Here is a 15,943-nt window from a genome sequence, read left to right on the forward strand (position 1 = left end):
ATTTTATTAAGAGTGAAATATAATTATTTCATACTTTTAAATTGAGAGAGTAAGAAGCAATTAGATAAAAAATAAATTGAATTTTTTATTTATTTTAAAAATGTAATTTTAATTTTAATTTTCTTGATCGTTTGCAATGACGGTAGTCTTTTGTGGTCAAGAAATTAATAAATGCATTGTTGTCTTATATGGCATTGAAGTGTAATTTTTCCCTGACACTAAGCACGTTTCTGATGTGGACAAGACAACACATGCATCAGCTTTCTCCGCAACTGTCAGTTTGCGTGACGCGGTTTTAATTAGACTAGTTCAAGTTCATTTTTCTGTTAAAAAAAGAAAATAGACTAGTTCATACGGAGGAGCGTTTTGGCGGGAGATGGTATAAGGTATTACGGAGGAGCGTTGTTTTAGATCGTGGCGGAGGTCGAGAACCTGATAAAGGCGAAAACGGGTTAGATAAGGAAACAAACCCACCTTTTGAGCTTACGGCTGGAATTGAGACTAAAAAGTGTGTTTATTTTTAATTTACATCTAAAAAATATAACTATTTATTAAATTTGATAAAAATATAATTTAAATATGTTTTGAGACTTACCTAGACAACTCTTAAGAAGCTTGGGAGGAAGATAAGGGCATCGAAGGCAATGGTCGTCGATGTAGACCTGCCCAGCGTCATTCAAAGACAAACTATTGTCTTGAAACACGATACTGAAGATGACATGATCCAAGCTTGGAAGTCATATTTTAATCCAAGGTTGGATTTCTCCTCAAGTGTCAGTTTGTAAGGCGCGTTTTTAACTAAACTAGTTCAAATTCAATTTTCGGTAAAAAAAAAAAAACAGTTTTTTAAATAAAGACTGAGGGACGTAACTTTATAACTAATGGATGTTCAACAAATTTTAAAATTTTAGTTCAATTATCAAGATAAAGGTAAAAATAATTTTAATTATGAAAAGATTAAAGTACTCTTTACTTGTTATATAAAATCATTAATTGTTAATTTTTTATTTCACTTATTAATTTACAAATATTACTTATAAATTATATCTACTTGTCAGACAAGCAATAACATTAATTATTAATTTGTTAACTTTACTGATTAATTTACTAATATTATTTGTAAATTACAAGAGCTGTTAGTAATAAATTAATAAGTAAAATTAATAATTTAATAATTGATATTATTTATGATTGAAAAACTGATGTCAAGTTTTATATAATTATTAACATGTCAACTCATATGACTTATATTAATAAATTAATAAGCAAAATAAAAAAATTAACTAATGATTCTAATAACAAGTTAAAATGCATTTTGTTTTTTCACAATTAAAATTTTATTTTTATCTCTGAACTGAAATTTTAAAATTTTTTAAAACTCACTAATAATTAAATCACATTCTTGATCACATTCTCAATTATATAGTTCATCTTACCACACGCGGAAAGGAAAGGGAGAGAGACTAGATTTTAATAATTATTTAACTTATTCTGAACAACTGTTAAACTTAACACGAAGAAATTTAAATCAGATTGGATTATGATTCAATTGAGTTACATCTAATCAAATAAAGTTTATTATTTAAATAAGTATGATATACTTAATATTAGTTCAATACTAACAAGTAATAATAAAATAGGAAAAAAGTACCCGGGGCCAAGGTTAACAAACACGCGCAAAGATTTGAGAAAAACGCAACGACGGTACAGCTGTTCTTTTCCTGGTAGTGGAGATTTTTTTTTTTTGGATGATACAACAAATGCAGTTGGAACAATCTTGAGCGTTGATGTAAATAATGGAAGAAGAGGATGGAGCCATGTAGAGCTCCACACATTGCATCAGATCTCAGTGCCTTTGCTTCTTCCAAGATTGTCTTCTTCTCTGCCAAGACCCTTTCTTCAAATATATGCCCAGGGCCAAGTGAAGGAGATTTGAAAGGGATGCTCGTCTCTTTACCTTATCCCCATTCTCCAAAATACATAACATTTCCATTCCTTTTCCTTATGCCACCTCTACAATGTACAACCCTGCTGCTGTATTTGTGCGTTTTTTGCTTTGTTTCTCCTGCCTCTGCCGATTTTCCCTTGTGTTCTATGAAATTTCGTATCTTTCACTAACAAAAACGGTTTAAAAGAAACGCATATACGTCCCTTAAATATTTGCTATTAAATCCTTGAGAAAATTTCAACACCTAACAAAACCTAAAATAGGAATAGGGAAGCCAGATGAAGCAGAAGACATAACCTATTCAACATTCCCCCGCAATGTGGTCCATCTATCAAAAATTGCTGTCAACATTCAATGTTGGTTTCAATATGTTTTCAGGTCAGCGGACTGGAGATGAGAAGAAAATTACAACGAAGTACACCACGAAACCAGCTATTAATATTCCTCCATAGATGTAAGTTTGAGAAGAATGAACTGCGTACTTGTACTCGATATTGCAGCATCTCATTTTCTCCCTCTCGCTAGCCAAAACATGATCAACATATCTACATATACCCAAAATATTGGAGTTACTAATGTTATAGATGAAATTAAAAAAAAAAAAATCAAATTTTGTGAAACAACACTTGTATTAAATTATTTCACAAAAGTAAACCCAAGCACACGTATCTTATGCTCTCTCACACGCACGCCTGTGTGTACTTTGCCCACTATACAAATGTATTATACAGTGGGCAAAGAAACACTTGGAATTAGCTTTCCTACTTCGACAAAACAAAGAAACGAACCATATGCTACAGAATAACTTACTGCTGGGTGAATATGGTACTCTGTAAGATGTCTGAACTGTTCAAAAAGGCATCTTGTAACCGGTGATCATATAATAATGAAGACATATCGACGAGCTGCTCCTCAAGGCCCTGGTGTATGCACGTACGTTGCAAACTATTAAGACAATTGAAACGCCAACGAAGTCAGTTCAACAGCTGAAATTAAGTACTCACATCAAGATATTTTTCCAGGCGATCAACCAATTCATGTGGAAATGGTTCAGGCACGTTAGTAGTTTTTTTGTAAAACTTCTCTAACCACAGCTCAGAGGTTGATTTCTCCCTTTTTCCCTTCACAGGTTCACCAAGAGGAGTTTTCAGATATTCTGCTGCAAAAGCTTGGACAGTCTGCACAAGATGGGATAGAATATCAATCATCAAAAATCATTTCAAGGACAAATACTAAAAAAACATAAATGAACAATAACTCACCTCAGATGTTTCACGAATTCTTCGAAGTGCAGAATCCACACGTGCATATATTGTGTTCCTCTGCCATCAAATAAATTACCAATTACTAATATAGAAAACCTAACGGTATAAACTCACTCCTACATAATACTAAATGGGTATTTACCAAGGCAACATCTCGAAGCATTTGACTGATTTGAGAAGTATTAGAGAATGGTCCAAATGGATGACAGCCAGTTGCCCAGAGCCAATTCACGACCGGTCTTTCATGTACATGAGAAGCCTTCTCATATGGCGCACTTAAACCACCAACAACTGAGGCAAGACCTGCTAATACATGTCGTTGAGCCTGGGATGGAAAAGCATGCCTTCTCTGTGTTTCTGATACATAACTATAAAACAGAACATGAAAGATTGATGCGAATTATTTTATGATAACACCAAACTATCAGGCTATAAGAAATACCTCCTCTGACCCTATTTATAAGACATCTTCTAAAAATAATTTTTGGTCCAAAATATAAGACAACTTATAATAATTAAACCACTTTTTTCAATTTTACCCCTTCTTAATTAGTGTGAAGGTATTTAATATAATTATATTATTATTCAAAGCCAAGGGTAAAAATGAAAATGCATCCCCCTTTTTTATGATATCAAGAAAAAAATCAATTTTTCTTAAAACGTGTGAAACGGTTGAAAGTGTTTTATAATAAGAATCAGAAAGAGTGCCAGAGAAGGTAAAGAATGGACTTTAAGCAGTTTCTTCTGATCAAGTAAAATAAACATAGGAAATGAGCAAGGAAAGAGTGGTATTTCTGAACTAAGAAACAATATTCTTAAGAAATCATAACACACTGCATCTGCAATATATCAGCCAAATAAAAATAGAACTGCGCTTAATTAAAAGTATCATTAAAATTAATTTAAAAAAAAAAAAGTGGCTTGCATGGGCTTATGTGGACAAGCTTTAAGTATCATTAAAATTAATTTATTCATTCTACCATTACATGATAACAGTATGTCTAAAGTCTAATAAAAAAAAAAAAAGTCTAGAGGTAATGGATAAACGCAAGTCATTTTCATTCACCTCAAAGGAATCTTGTCATTTTGATGCTGAAGTACAATGACAACATCATTGCTTGTCCACACCAAACTTTCATCTTCCATCATAAGGTTTGGGTCCACATCTGCCAATGATAGCACAAAACTGCAATATAAAACTGATTGCATTCAGAAATTTCAATATTAAATTGCTTGACAAACAAATTACATCATGAATACCAGCCAAATAAATATCAGTGAGGTCTAAAAAAAGCCTGCCTGAAAAAACCGCAACAATAATAAAGCATTTCATTTAAGAAATGCCACATAATCTAACAATTACAAGTATTTGATGCAGATGATCCTAACTAAGCTGACTTAGAGAGACATAGAAAGAGATCAACAGGTGAAAAAAAAAAAACAAAAGTGAACTCACGGAACAACAAGGAATAAAGATACACGGATGCGATAATTGTATTTTCAACTAGAAGGATTAATGTGAACAGTATATTCATACATACACAGGAATTACTCTAGTTCCATAAGTTGGTTGCAGATCCCCTTGTTTCTTCACAATCCTTCTCCTTTTCTTGCCCCGTTTTGAGTCATATGAAGCCCAAAGGGGTTTATGCTTAAGAATAGAATCTGTTGATCCATTAGATTCATCCATCCAATTCTGCCGAAGGAAGAATTTACTTGACAGAGATGGATCCGCGACTTCAAGCAATCCAGCGGCAAGTACATCAGCAGAACGTTCCATCTCCTGCAAAAACAAGTTTCAACATCAAACAGAGATAGAAAAGAAAGCAGGAAAGGCACTTTTCACAGTTTTCAGAGTCCGCTACCATGACACCGAAATTGGCTAGTTTCTTAACAGAACAGTCAAGCTAAATATAACTAATAAGAGTGAAACCAAGTGCTTTGATAGGATCCTATTTGTCATTTTTATTACAGTCAAGCTAAAGTAAGAATGCCTTAACCACCTACCAGCAAAAGGGAAGAAGGCACTCACGTAAAATCATATAAAATAGAAAGATATTAACAAGGCAGCTACCTCTTTTAAAAGAGCACCATCCAGATACATCTTGGTATGAACATGGAAACGACCATCATTCTTGGTTTCTTGCAGGGAATGTCCACGCATCGATTTTGACACGGCAATTGCCAGCTTCTCATGGCGATGTAGTGAATGTACACCCCCAATAATAACTACTTCTTGCCCATCATGAAGCATCCTTTTCACCTGAGAGGAGAGTAAAAAGGGTCACTGTCCCATTTGTTCCAGTCTTACTACACTGGATCTCACTGACAGTCAACATTCAGGTTAAGCAACAGATTTAAAAAGTCTATTCCAAAGTTACGAACCTCTGTCTCAATTTCTTGGACATCAATACTATAGTTATGGCCCTTTTCCATAATATTATATCGATTGTGATTTTGCAAGACAATTATGGGTATAAGCAATCTTGACGTCAGATCCAGAGTTTCAAACCTGGAAAAAAGAACACAATCAGATTCTAGAAATTGTACAACAGTCACGTAATATTCAAGCGCTCTAATCAGTAGCATGCTCAACATTGAACAAAGAGCTGGCCATCACAAGATAGCCTTTTAAATTCTGAGTGAGCCACGTTTGTGTCCAAGATGATATCACAATCCACAAATACCTAACATCAGGAGCCATAACATGCTCCACAGTGGTTGATATCAACGAAGCAAGCTGTCCAAGAAAAATGTCATGGCTGGATTGATCACCAAATGTTCGCCAAGTTTGTGGACGCATCACACTTCGTAATCTTGGCAGACTTCTAAAACTGACGCTTCCCTCTTCAGCTTCAATTTTCCCATAAGTGCATGGCCCTGCTGAGAGGTCAATCACGACATATCTAAATAGAACAAACAGAAAGTCAGGCTTCCATATTTGCATGAACGCATGCTAAATATATACGAGGAATAAGGTGAATAAGTAAATGTACATTTTATTATATGAGAAAACATTTTATTCGTTTCCAGGAAAACCAACATGACAACTTTTTTTAATAGTTTACAACTGAGTTAAAGATAATTGCAAGTTAAAAAGACAAAGATACAGTTATAAATATTTAGGTTAAATTCTTGGCTGGATAAAGAAAATATGAATTTTAAAAAGAGTTTTTTCTTATAAACATTGATGAAATCTATCAAATCTAATATGCGCGCTCATGTGTTTGTTTCTAGATATATATATATATATTGTAATGTTGTAAATAATAATCTTTTAAATATTTCCCAAAAATGCATATACAGATATACTATAGAAAAAAGTCACAAATTCTCTGAGCAAACTAAAATCCATGCTTAACCTCAGGCTGTACAGGATAAAGTATCATTCTGTGTATAATCCAATTGTGTCCAGTGCATATTCCGCAAGTTGCCGAGAGAACTGAACACGACATCCATTGGAAACAGATTTTGGCTAGTAATTGGATTACACACAGAAAGAAAAGTTCAATGCCAAATTATTTCATACCTGCCAGAACCCAGCCAAACTTGGGATGCTCCTCCACCATTGTAGCGATAACGATAAATGTAATCCCCTTCTTGTTTTGAAATATCATCCTCAGTTAGCTCAGGAAGTTTCCCATCCATCAAACTATCAAGATCAAATTCCTTTTTCCTTGGATCCATTCTCACCTGTAATATAAGAATTTAGTGAGGAAAAGAAATGAAAACCCAGTGAAATTGTTGTCTAAGCAAAGTAGGAATAAGAAAAACCAATCATCCATTCACTAATATTTTTCATTTACAGAAGTCAGCCAGCTAAAACTTCTAAGCATTGCAGGTAGTTTAATTGAATTCGACATAAACTGACTTTAGTATAATACAAAGAAAGGAAAGCATTTTATAAAGCAAAGGTCGATTATACCTTGTCAAAGTTTACTATAAATATTGCAATCGGCTCTGGTCTATCCATCTCTCTAACAGAATTTCCCTCAATACCCGTGTCAAATATGTAGGAGTACAGCCTCTGAAATATGTGCTCCACAGTCGTTGCTTCGACTTCAAACAAGGGTACCTCCCTTCCAAATTCAATCTGGTAGTTTTAAACACATGGGACATTTTCTTAAGACTAAGGAGATGTATTTTCTAAAACCAACCAAGCACAAGTGGCATGTAAAACCGGATTTTACCTCTCTTGCTTTTCCTGCAGGGACCATAGCATCTTTAAGTGTTTTCTCCAGTGCTATAAGTTCAGGTTGTCCAGACTGAGGCGAGAATTAAATTAAAAATGTTGTAATTAAGAAAAATTAGAAGATAAAATGCGTCTACACCTCTTGGGAGGCAAAATGGACTCAATGTCCTAGAAGATTGTGAATCAGTTAGATTAATGATGAAAGGCCTGATTCTAACCTTTTTATGTGTCTAAGCAATAAAAAGCACAAAAAATACTTAAGTAATGCTATTTAATGGTTGTAACCTTTTGGTTATAGAATTAATGCTTTAAGAGACAAAAATCTAATCCAGTGGCCAGATTACACAGTTAAACACCAAGCAATCACATATCCTTTTTAATCATTCCGCCAATAGATATGAACCAGAAGCCCATAATTTATCAACTTCAAGCCAAATTCAATAGTGACCAGAACTTCAATAATCTACATAATCATCTGCACCCCTTATTCCCAAAACAAGTAAAATCATAGCTTTACTTATTGAATTCTTGGCGCAAGTTTGCAAAGCATATATAATTATAAAGCAATTAAAGTAACAAACAAATAGGGATTGCAAGCATCGTTATATCTAACATAAAGGATGACACCGCTGTAATGTGAATGACAGATGGGTATTAAATTTGTGCCATAATGAACAAAATATCAATGAAACACTACCCAATAAACAACAAAACCAGCATTCATGAAGCTTACCGGAAACACATTATAGACCATGTGATGCTCAATGTCAAGCGGCTCGCCAGTCTCAAGGCAAGATGGTCTATGAGATGGAAAGCTCATTTTGAGAAATTTTTCTAATTGATGCGCATCGATAGAGTATCTGTAGCCCCCATCTTTGTTGAAACCAACAAGAACCACATTCACTTCAAGCGGAACTTGAAACGGAACCTACAGCACAAACTTCATGCATCACCCAAATGGCAAAGAGACCGAGAAACAGATAATCCTGAGACTAACATCATAATTGCACAAAGAGGAAAAATCAGTTTTTAGTTTCAAAAGGAATAAACATTTTCGAACTCTACAAACCGAATTCCGCTGTCAAAACAAAGAACGAAACAGCTACTATATGTCGCTTTTCACTTTTGCGCTTTCTGGAAAGAAAAATTTACCTCAGCTCGAGAGTGAAGCATGCGGCGAACATCGGATCGGACGCTATCCCGCACGTCGTGGAAAGCTCCATGGTGCCATTGAGCGTGACTGCGATCTCTTCTGAAGGCATGCGATGCCGACTCGGAGCAAGTCAAGAGAAGACTCAGTACGATTGTTAAGGAGTATAAAAACGAGCTAGACCGTGAGATTCTCATGGCCCTATAATCATGTAAATCGTTGTCAGGAATCAGAATTAGGAATCGACGCACATAGGAAGTCAGGGTAACAGTATTTTATGCAACGAATTTGGCATGGCAGAAGCTCAAGAGCTGATAGCCAAGTGCCGAGATGGGGCTATTCTCTCTGGTTAGGTCTTCATTGAGAAAAAGCCAGTCCACCCGCCGGGACTGTAAATACCTTATTTGCTCAGGTACCCCTGAAATTTCCATAATGGCCATGCAATCCTTTTTTGTTTTATAATTTTCTTATGAATTGAACTTGAATGTATAAATATAAATATAAATAATAATCCTAAAAATTAATTTATAAATAAAAATAAACAGAATTTTAGTTTTAATTCTTTTGCAGGAATAAACTGTTGAACACATGGAGGTTCCTTCCCCCCCAACCCCCCGGAAAAGGGTTCATGAATATTAATCTCCTTACTCATTATTACAAGGAGCAAGGCACAAATATATTACGTGCATATTCTTAAAATTTGATCTGAAAAATCATTGGATATCAATAATTACCAATTACTATTACTGTTAATAAATAATATCACGAATTTATTTTTGACTTCATTTCGTAACCAATCAATAATTTCTTCTCAGAACATTTCAAATATCCATGCTCCTTGGGTACACTACACATAAAGAATTAACCAACTTCACAAAAAATTAAGACACGATTGGCTTTGAGCATGCGTTGTATAATGATCGAAGATTTTAATTTTAAATAAGTACTCGTTTAGAATAGTGCGATTACATAAGCACTTTGTCTAGAATAGAACACGGGTCCAATTATGAGTACATGCTACATGGTATGTAAAATTTTTTCCCCTTGCTATAGTACAATATAAATCTATATTATCTATAAAAATTCTGATACATATGATAAAATATAAGTCTTATTATTAGAAATACTATAAAATACCATTTTACAATTACATAATTGATATGTAAAGTTTTATAAAATACCGTTTTATACTTGGTACCAATAATATATAAAATAATATAACATTGACGAGAGCGTGTGAATCAATGAACCAAACAATTGAACGTAAAAAGAGGAGAGAAAGAGGGAATAGAAACAATCAAGAAATGCCATTAGATTTATTCTCCATGGCAAAGAATTGAATAACGAGTGGTAAGAAATCATGAAAGAATGGGTCTTTACGCATATATCATAGCAGAAATCAGTAATAGAAACCTAGTTTTGGCATCAGCCTACAGAGAAAGGAATTGTCAGTAATTGAAAGGACCTCGAACAGAAAGTGGAGGATCAACAGTGGTGGCTCTGGATATTAGGCTGTGGTTAAAGAATAAAACAATCACAGAAATGTCATCATGAACTTGGCGCCGAACACCCTGAAGCTTGTACAGATCCAAGAGTCTCCCTCCTCTTCTCGATGCTGCTTCGGTGAGGGCAGCCTTGATAAGTTTCTTGGCGATACCCTGCATCAACATGCCACGCGATTTGGATTTTGGTATGAACATTTTAATCCGTCGTCTATAGCCTCAACGCATCACATGCAGTACTCGACGAGAGGGTGTTGGAAATTATACCATTTACAATAATTACAGTCATTCCACATGATTTGTTAACATTCCCGGGTCAGAAATTAGGTACAACAACAACATCATGATCATCATCATTATTTAAACAGTTGCAAAGAAGCTTACCGAACGTGAATTGGTTCGGACAATCTCAACTGCTTGTTCATTACTCAGGAACTCCCATAAACCATCTGATGCAAATATCAGGAAGACATCATCTGGACTGATGGGACGAGTCACAATATCTGGATTAGCAGTCAAGTAAGGCATGTCCATTGGTTCCGGAATTCTGAATCTTGTAGCAATCGGTGACTTGTTAAAATCAGAATCTTTCAGAAACATGTCACCAATAGATCTACAAACCTGCACCAAATATAATCATGGAAGAGGAAATAGGATAACATCATTAGTGCAAATAAAACAAGGAGTTGCAGAATAAAAGCACATTCACTCTTTAGCCACCTAATGTATAATTTCAATATTGATTTTTCTCACTTAAAAATAGGGTATACAATGGAAGAACGTGATAATCAAACTTGTAATCATTTATATATCTACTTAGCTTACAATTTATAGAAAGTTGTACTATTGATATGGGTCATGCATAAACAAAAGCCAGGACAGTATAGTGTTGAATGGGAAATCCGCATACAACTCTATTTCTCTACTTCAAGATACTAACCACTCTTCAATTCATCTGTCATACATTTCCACCATCAAATGGAGTTTACAAAAGTTTCATGATTCTTTAAAGCGTGCTTCTTTTACATATATATACTGTGCCTAATCAAAACATGACTCGAGGACAATGCAGCATACTCAGCTTGACAGAGTTATCCTGGATTCATCAGATATTTATATAACTAACCTCTCATCATCCCTAAACTGCTATAAAATAAAAGCCCATGCAAATTTAAATTTTAAATTTCTGAATGATGTTTGGAGTAAAAATGACACGGGGAAATTGTTGGTGAAATATATTTTGCATGTATATATGTTATAGTTTGTTAAACCCATAGGTGCAGAGTGACTCAGGGCGTAAATAGAGAATAGCAGTACAGGTGCAGGAGGAGCTTATTATAGGTTAAATTGTGATATACAGTCTCGTGCAATTATATTTAATCTTACAATCCTCAAAATTTGCAGGTGTACATGCCAAAGAGATGAGGTACAAAAGATACAATAATAAACTAAAATCTGAGGCATTAATTGCATGGCTTAGTTAAGTCTAAGGACATATTTAATCCCACAAAATAAAGGTAACCCGAATGATTAGTTTTTTAACGTATTTCAGAAAAGATTAGTTTCGACATGAAAGAATAACAGAGTCCTTAGAAGGATATAGAGGCAATTACCTGAATGATACCTTTTACTCTCCACGCTCCACGCTTCATTTGAACAACTTGGGGATCACTCGGGTGCAAGTGTTCAATTTCCCGTCTAACATCGTCATTACTTACATTGTGTTCGGTTGATAGCTGAACAGCTCCATAATTTCCAGTACCTCGAACTCTTGTGCCCAACACAGCACGGGAATCTCCAAGGTTTGCCACAAATATGGTCTGCTCGAAAATCACGCCAACTAAGCAGCAAGTTCCAACAGTAGCCATAGCAGGTCGATCATTGTGCCACGAACGTGCTACAAACGCGGCGAATTCATGTTCTGTTAGGCGAAATGCTGCTTCAATGGTCGCAGGTGTAACTACTCCATTTGACTGGGATGCCAATGCTGCACACAAACGAAGTTCAAGATTGGTAACGTAAGAAAGGCTCCTTTATTAACGGAGATAAAGATTATACGGACAATGAAGGCTTTGGCTCAGAAAACAAGGGTACGAAATAGATTAAATTTTGAAGACATGCTGTAACGTTTATATATAGTTCAGCGATCAAGAACTCTAAAATTGAAAATGACTCCTAATAACATGTCAGGAAATTGATGCCCCATACAGCGTGCATGGCGTAAGTTCCAACTGCGCCTATTTATTTTGAAATCTAAAACTCAAAAGACCAGAAGAAAGCACTGCTTTTAAAAAGTTGACGAAAAGGGAATTGATGAAAATCACTAATCATAACAGTTCGTTCTCGTGTAAATGACAAAGAAAACAAAAACGTGGCCAATTAAACTCCACAAGAATCAACACTAAATGAGGCCTACAAAAGAAAGATGGGTTCCAGAATCAAAGACCTTGAAAATGCCGAAATATGTTATCGCAAACGAATCGAGAAGCATCGTATCCTCCATGGCCATCGTATATACCGACAAAGGTGCCGAACGGGCCAGCCTCAAGCTGGCACTGGTCTTCAAGAATCACGTTGGCCTGAACCACCGCCATGGAGAATTCACCGTAGCCATACTTCCCTGATTCTCGGGACCAAATTAAGCCATCTCGAGCTTCATTCCCAGCGTTCCCACGGACACCATTAGTACTCCCGCCTCCGTCACTAGCAGTCGCCTCATTGTTATTATTACCACGACGTGCACGCACGAATGATTTCAAGCGCTCAAAGAATTTATGCATCAATGCTACAAGAATACAAGTCTCTGAGGAGCACCAAACCAAACTCCAACGCCAGAACCTCCCAGATGATCAAGCCTTGTCGCCAAGACAATCCTCCAAATCTGGGGAACGAAAGAGCAAAGATAATTCAAGTAAGAAGAAGGACGCGCACTGTTAGATAAGTAGGAGGCTTAGGTTAGCAAGAACCGAAGGCGGAGGAAGGTGTTCGGTGGCCGAGGAACAAGAAGAGAGGCGTTGCTCTCTCTAGTGAAGAAGAAGAGGGTGGTGTGACCGCGGCGAAGTGCTCCTGTGTAATTTTTTTTTCTTTTCGTTTCTTTTCTCTTCTCCTTCTCTTTTACTTTCTCATCTATATATACTTTTTTTTTGGCCAAATCTTTCAGTGCGTTGACAGTCTTTGAATCTTGATTCTGTTGGACAGCTAGTAAATTATTGGAATTATTTTTTTTAAAAAAATAAATGTTCACATATTGCTTTTTTTTTCCCCAATAGAAAGGCAAGCCTGACTGCCTGAGGCTTGAGGATTAAGTTATATTACATATTACATTGATATATTTTTGTAAGCTTAGGTGATGAAAAAAAAAAAAACGAGTAAAAAATGTGTTTGTTTGAAGCGCTGCGTCCCTTCTATTTATTTTTTGTTCTCCTGTCCTTTTTTACTTCTTATTTATTTTTTCAACATTCTTTCTTTTTCATGGACCAAATCTTTTAGAGCATTAACTCAAAACTTATTAGATTTTTCAATTTTTTAAAGCAAAGAAAGCCTCGATTGATTAATATGTAACTAACAACCCTAAACTGAATCATATTGAAATTCCTTTTATAATCTTTTTTAACTACTTTTAGTTTTGAATTGGGTGAAATGTTCGGCTCATTTTGAGGCCAATTCTTAATGAGGCAAAATCAAACGGTTGTTGTACTGCTATTTTCTCCCTCTTGTTCCCTTAAATTCTTTATTCCTTACAATTAATGTTAACTGTCACAATTTATATTTCTAGTTGGTGGAAGTACGCTTGAAAACTAAAATAACTGAGGAAACATCCTATTTTTTAGAGCATTAAACATTCTTGATTTCTTGGAGACTTGGACACTTATACATTATTATATTTTTCAATTTTTTCAAATGCAAAGAAAGCCGCATTTAATAATGGAAAAAAAAAATAATTTTTTTAATTATATAAATAATAATCCGATCTCTTAACATGTTATAATGTCATTAAAATCTTTGGAGACTTCTTTGTTAATAAATTTTAAAGTGAAAAAATTATTTTATCTTTATTAAAAATGACAAGCCCCCATTATAATTTTTATTTAAAGAATAATAATTTTTATTTTATGAATCGTAAGAATTAAATAAAAAATCACATTCGAATATTTCTTTATCATAGCTTAGATCTTTGGCCAACTTGAGGGCTTTTTTTAGTGCTAAAGCCTCAGTCATGAAGGTTGAAATAGATTTTTCTCTATCCACAAATCCCCACACAAACTGACCAACTTCATCCCAATAAACCACCCCAATAGCCGCAGTAACAAATGCTACATTGATGTCAATTTTGAAAAAATCAGCAGGCAAAGGAGACCAAATCTGCTACAGGACATGCTACATTGACGTGATATCTACTTGTTGAGAAGGAGAGTCAAGTTCTAAAAATTCCAAAGTTCATGTTTTGGCCAAGTTGATCACAAAGATGGGATTTGGATCTTTATAATTGAACACCTTATCATTCCTTGCCTTCCACGCGTTAACCAAAGAAGCCAACAAATGTGAGATTGCTCCATATCAGAGATCCCTTGGTAGAAGAGGAGATAAAAGACCACTAAAATTGAATATATTAGCAAAGCTACTCTTTATAGAAAGATCAGAGCCAAACCAAACACACACAAACCCAAGAACACTGGAAAAAAAAAAAAAGATGCTCGATTGTCTCATGTTCAGTTTCACAAACTAGGCATAATTTTGATCTTCCCCCGTTTCTGTTTGTTAATGCTTCATTGGTGGCTAAAATATTTGAAAGACACCTCCACAAAACATAAGCAATACGTGACAGAGGTTTGATTCTCCAAAGAGTCTTCCAAATATTTCCCGCAATTAGAGATGAGAAGCTAGCCTTAAGAATAGGGGTGCTCACGGGACGGGACAAGATTGGAATCGAGATACCCTCGTCCTGTGGCCCATCTCAAGAAATGATTGGGACTCAAAATTTGTCCTGTTTCTTGTCCCGTCTTGGAAGCTGTCTCGTCCAAAAAGGAGTCAAGACGAGACCGGGACATCCCAGATGCACATCCACAAGATTGTTACAATCTTTCAACTTATTACTTGATAAGAAAAAGCATATGTTACATTAATTAGAACCCTAAAAAAATGTAATGCAAATTATCATTATAAATATGGTTGATCACAAAAGTAATGACTGACTAGAAGAATTAAATCATATAAATTAAATTTTGTTCACAATTCAGCACAAATCTTTTTCTTTGAAAATATTTCTTAACAATGTCCTAATTTTATGGGAGATTTGGAGAGAAAAAAAAATTACCTCATAATGTTTCCATTTGAACGGCACTTGAATTCTTCCCATATTCTTGATCACTTCAAATTCTTTCCCTGCAAAATTGTATTGAAATAAAAAAATTCAATCTTGTTATTCCCAATCATAACTTGGCTTTTCACATTTTATTTAATAAGTCTATCTTACTTTAGTAGACACTTCCACATGCTTTAATTAGTTCACGAACATCTCTTAGAAGCCATACATTATTGAACCATTTCTTAATACAAATATCAACCAGCGATGACGCCATCTTCCCCACAAGAATTTGCTTGGCCATTTTTCTTCCTTGAAACTTCCCTCTGATGAAACCAAGATGATATAGTTTTTGAAACTGAATCAAATACAGACATGCAATGCCACTCAAAGATTAGTTGGAATAATAGAAAATCATGTTATACTGAACAATAATATTAGACACATGGAATAAATAGAATAAATATTGTTGAAAATAGAATAAATATTATACTGCATCAATAATGCTTTTAAAGACTGTGAATTAAATTAAAGTAAACTAAGTCCCACTAAAGCATAAAGATATGGATCTGCTTTACCTTTAA

General features: G+C 34.9%; 2 protein-coding genes across 2 annotated transcripts; both read right to left on the reverse strand.

The window, feature by feature from the left end:
* Nucleotides 1–1,663: 1,663 nt before the first annotated feature.
* Nucleotides 1,664–8,919, reverse strand: LOC129309582 (uncharacterized). The gene is made up of 15 exons (XM_054951206.1): nucleotides 8,558–8,919; nucleotides 8,139–8,333; nucleotides 7,404–7,478; nucleotides 7,139–7,306; nucleotides 6,743–6,906; nucleotides 5,901–6,119; nucleotides 5,599–5,725; nucleotides 5,288–5,476; nucleotides 4,755–4,996; nucleotides 4,280–4,399; nucleotides 3,356–3,581; nucleotides 3,211–3,270; nucleotides 2,953–3,126; nucleotides 2,759–2,868; nucleotides 1,664–2,493 (listed from the first exon to the last, which is right to left on the reverse strand). The coding sequence occupies exons 1-15, from the start codon at nucleotides 8,750–8,752 to the stop codon at nucleotides 2,328–2,330; spliced, it is 2,430 nt and encodes an 809-aa protein (XP_054807181.1). The 5' UTR covers nucleotides 8,753–8,919; the 3' UTR covers nucleotides 1,664–2,327.
* Nucleotides 8,920–9,843: 924 nt separating this feature from the next.
* LOC129307790 (probable protein phosphatase 2C 42) lies at nucleotides 9,844–13,141 on the reverse strand. The gene is made up of 4 exons (XM_054948699.1): nucleotides 12,504–13,141; nucleotides 11,671–12,044; nucleotides 10,442–10,678; nucleotides 9,844–10,213 (listed from the first exon to the last, which is right to left on the reverse strand). The coding sequence occupies exons 1-4, from the start codon at nucleotides 12,835–12,837 to the stop codon at nucleotides 10,004–10,006; spliced, it is 1,155 nt and encodes a 384-aa protein (XP_054804674.1). The 5' UTR covers nucleotides 12,838–13,141; the 3' UTR covers nucleotides 9,844–10,003.
* Between the last annotated feature and the right edge of the window lie 2,802 nt (nucleotides 13,142–15,943).

The sequence above is a fragment of the Prosopis cineraria genome, unplaced genomic scaffold (assembly GCF_029017545.1).
Source record: "Prosopis cineraria cultivar Desert tree isolate PC_DT_omini unplaced genomic scaffold, ASM2901754v1 PC4, whole genome shotgun sequence".
NCBI classification, from domain to species: domain Eukaryota; kingdom Viridiplantae; phylum Streptophyta; class Magnoliopsida; order Fabales; family Fabaceae; genus Prosopis; species Prosopis cineraria.